Source organism: Eimeria mitis, genomic scaffold (genome assembly GCF_000499745.2).
Source record: "Eimeria mitis Houghton genomic scaffold, Emh_scaff322, whole genome shotgun sequence".
NCBI lineage: Eukaryota > Apicomplexa > Conoidasida > Eucoccidiorida > Eimeriidae > Eimeria > Eimeria mitis.
In genome coordinates this window covers 13,352-16,209 of record NW_013571557.1, presented here as the reverse complement: position 1 = coordinate 16,209, position 2,858 = coordinate 13,352, and the positions used below count along the sequence as shown (strand labels likewise).

Genomic DNA, 2,858 nt, shown 5'->3' with positions numbered 1-2,858 from the left:
TTTAAGTACGAACCACAGAGAAGCGATAAGTGCAATTGTCATCATTTTGCTGGAGTGTTTTCGGTGAAATCTGTTGAGAAGAACTACATTTGGGTTCAAACTGTCTTAGGAGGTGTTCGTGGCCGCACGTAATGACCCTCTTCATCCGACGAGCGCCTCGCGCTGAAGGACGGGAAATGGCCACCTCNCGTGGCCGCACGTAATGACCCTCTTCATCCGACGAGCGCCTCGCGCTGAAGGACGGGAAATGGCCACCTCTGTCTGGCCACCTTCAGGCACACTAAGAATTCGAGGGAGCTTTCAGACCATCAAACGCCTTTTATGTGTGTTGGTGCTGCTGTTCTCGGCCTGCAGCTTTTGCCAACCTGCTTCGTCGCTCTTTGTGAAGGGGAGATCCAGCGACAGAGCCACTGCCAAAGGAGGCACAAAGAATGTTTCGGAGATTCCCGCATTTGTGGAGGCATTGCAAGGGGACCCTGCGACCCAAAAGTCGGGGAACACAGGGGAGTCTTGGTATACGCTGAGGACAAACCAAGCCCCTCGCCTACTCCGCGTGACTGCGCTGCCTGAGGAGAAGTCCCATGAGGGCAACCGATGGTATCAGATCATGTTTAACTTCAAACCATCTGTTCTCAAGGTGACCGCGGACTCAAAAGCGCAGACGAGCTGAGGTTACAATTCATTGGAAGGAGATATAAGCATTTTTCTCGTGTTTGAGTCGCTAGCTGGCTGGGGGACAGGTGCGCCTTCACTGTTTGGAGACGCAATCCTTCCCCGGCCGGCTCCCACTGCATTCATAGACGCTTTGCAGACGCCTGGTGAGGTGGGTGATAAATCGTTTTAGTCNGAGGTGGGTGATAAATCGTTTTAGTCGCTGCAGCAGCCCAGTTTGGCCCTTCTAGCAACCCTGGCACAATCTACGTCCACGCAGCACCGCCTGCGTGTTTCACGCCTGCCAGCGTAATGCAGCTTGGATAGGCTGGAGCCTTTTGCTCGGTTTCATCCGAGCTAGCTATGCCTTTGACCAGGCACTGGCTTAACTTGGAATTTATATATTTACATGATTGCCTCTACAGGTGGCGTTGGTTTGAGACTCTCGGCCCACAGGTGCCTTCCCTGTGGTCGAGCTACATATTTGTGCATGCTTCAGCGTTAGCCTGCGTCGCCACTTAGAACGCACCAATGACAACTTCAAACCCGCCGCGCGGGTGTTGGAAGGCCAGCACTCAGAGTAAAACCAATTCACATAGAGGTCCATACGCCCCTTGAGCTGTATCAAGCGAAACATATGCTAGACAGCTAGGAAGGTGGCCTTCCTATTGAGCCTTAGTTTCACCGAAGGCTCAAAAGTTATAGTAGGTACATTCACCGCACTCCGTCCTTTCCTGGATGCACAGGCATGCGAAGCCCAGCACGAGCGTGGAGGGGAAAGCCCGAAATTCCCACTTATCATATGGATGGGCTCAGGTTGCGTCTTCCTAGCATTAGCGGTGNGATTACTCTTACGGCGACAAAAACTGCACGCGTTGCTGCGTTCACTGGCGTTTTAGTTCACCGTGAAGGTTCACTGGGGTCCTGTGCTGCGTGAAAAATGGAGTTCCTGTAAGGCCCTAGTTGGGCGTCGCATCATTCTGCTCGGTGTTCTTCGCCGCGGCAGCTTCTCGAAGTGATGCGATTGCTTCTTCCTCTTCCCGGCTGTGCATCAACTCGACCTCTGCGTCAGTGCCTTCTGAAGAGACCTCATGTGCCATTCTTGGCAAAGGAACAGCTTGGTGACTTTGGTTGGGTTCTCTATTGTTCCCTGAGTTGATGCAGGGGATGGACGAACCAGGAGTACTGCTTAGGCTGGTCAAGGTGGTTGGGGCAGCCGAATAGCACCTGGGATCAGTTGCCCTTCGGACAGCTTGTGCAGGCAAAATGCGTTCCTCAGCAAGCCACTCGGGGACAGGAGTCGATTCATCTGGGTCTCGCTGGCTGCTGCGACCTGTGGGTGCCGCCTCACTTGGAGGTGGCACGACGGCATCTCCTGGAGGCCGAGCAGGTATGCGCCGGCTGAGGTCAACCATTTCTTGNGCTCCTGCGCTTTTTACTAGAACGAAGGGACGAAGTAAAGTTGCTTTCGTCTACAGACGAGGCGCAGGAAGATCCCGTAGGCATGCACAGTCGGGCCCTTGCGACGGCAGCCAACTCGCTCATGGGCACACCTGCCAATTTCAGGGCCTGCAGCGCTTCTGCCCTCTCCCGCTGCCGGCGATGGGCTCGGCCGCGGCAACAGAAAAGCCAGCACAGGATTACAATGAGAGTGGCCGCGAGAACGAGGATAGAAAACGCAATAAATCCGAGAATACCTTCTCGGCTGAACATTTGCTGCAGGATCTTCTGGAATCCGCCGACTCCTTCCCGGAGATCAGGGGTCATCGCTCGCGAGCACCTGAAGGGGAGGGCAGGCCAGCTGCCCTCAGAGCAAACAAGGCGATGTGTCCGCCTCTGTGGGTAGTAGCCTCTGCTGCAAGACACTTCGCGTTCGTCTCCCTGGTGCTGGCCCTCTCCTGTAACTACGTAGGCGCTCCCCAGCTGCTCGAACTCGGGACAGAGCCGATGGCAGGTGAANGGCCCTCTCCTGTAACTACGTAGGCGCTCCCCAGCTGCTCGAACTCGGGACAGAGCCGATGGCAGGTGAATGTTGGTCTCTCTAGCTTCCATTCACCGTCAATACACTTCAGCCACGAGCCTTCCTGACCCCTTCCAGCAGCGAACCCGTCGGCGCATCTCACAAACAAAGCAGAGCCATGGGCAACACCTTGCGTTGCATTGGTGACAGTTGCCTCTCCGAAATTTACCATTGGGGGGCTGTGCCC

At 55.2% G+C, this 2,858-nt stretch overlaps 1 protein-coding gene across 1 annotated transcript in view; it reads right to left on the bottom strand.

The window, feature by feature from the left end:
• Positions 1-1,610: 1,610 nt before the first annotated feature.
• Positions 1,611-2,858, bottom strand: part of EMH_0007840 (uncharacterized protein) — a gene marked incomplete at both ends in the record, with an annotated part of 14,484 nt that continues 13,236 nt past the window's right edge. Inside the window, 4 exon segments of the mRNA XM_013498149.1 lie at positions 1,611-2,072; positions 2,076-2,089; positions 2,205-2,610; positions 2,614-2,696. Of these exon segments, the coding sequence (XP_013353603.1) occupies positions 1,611-2,072; positions 2,076-2,089; positions 2,205-2,610; positions 2,614-2,696 (965 nt within the window).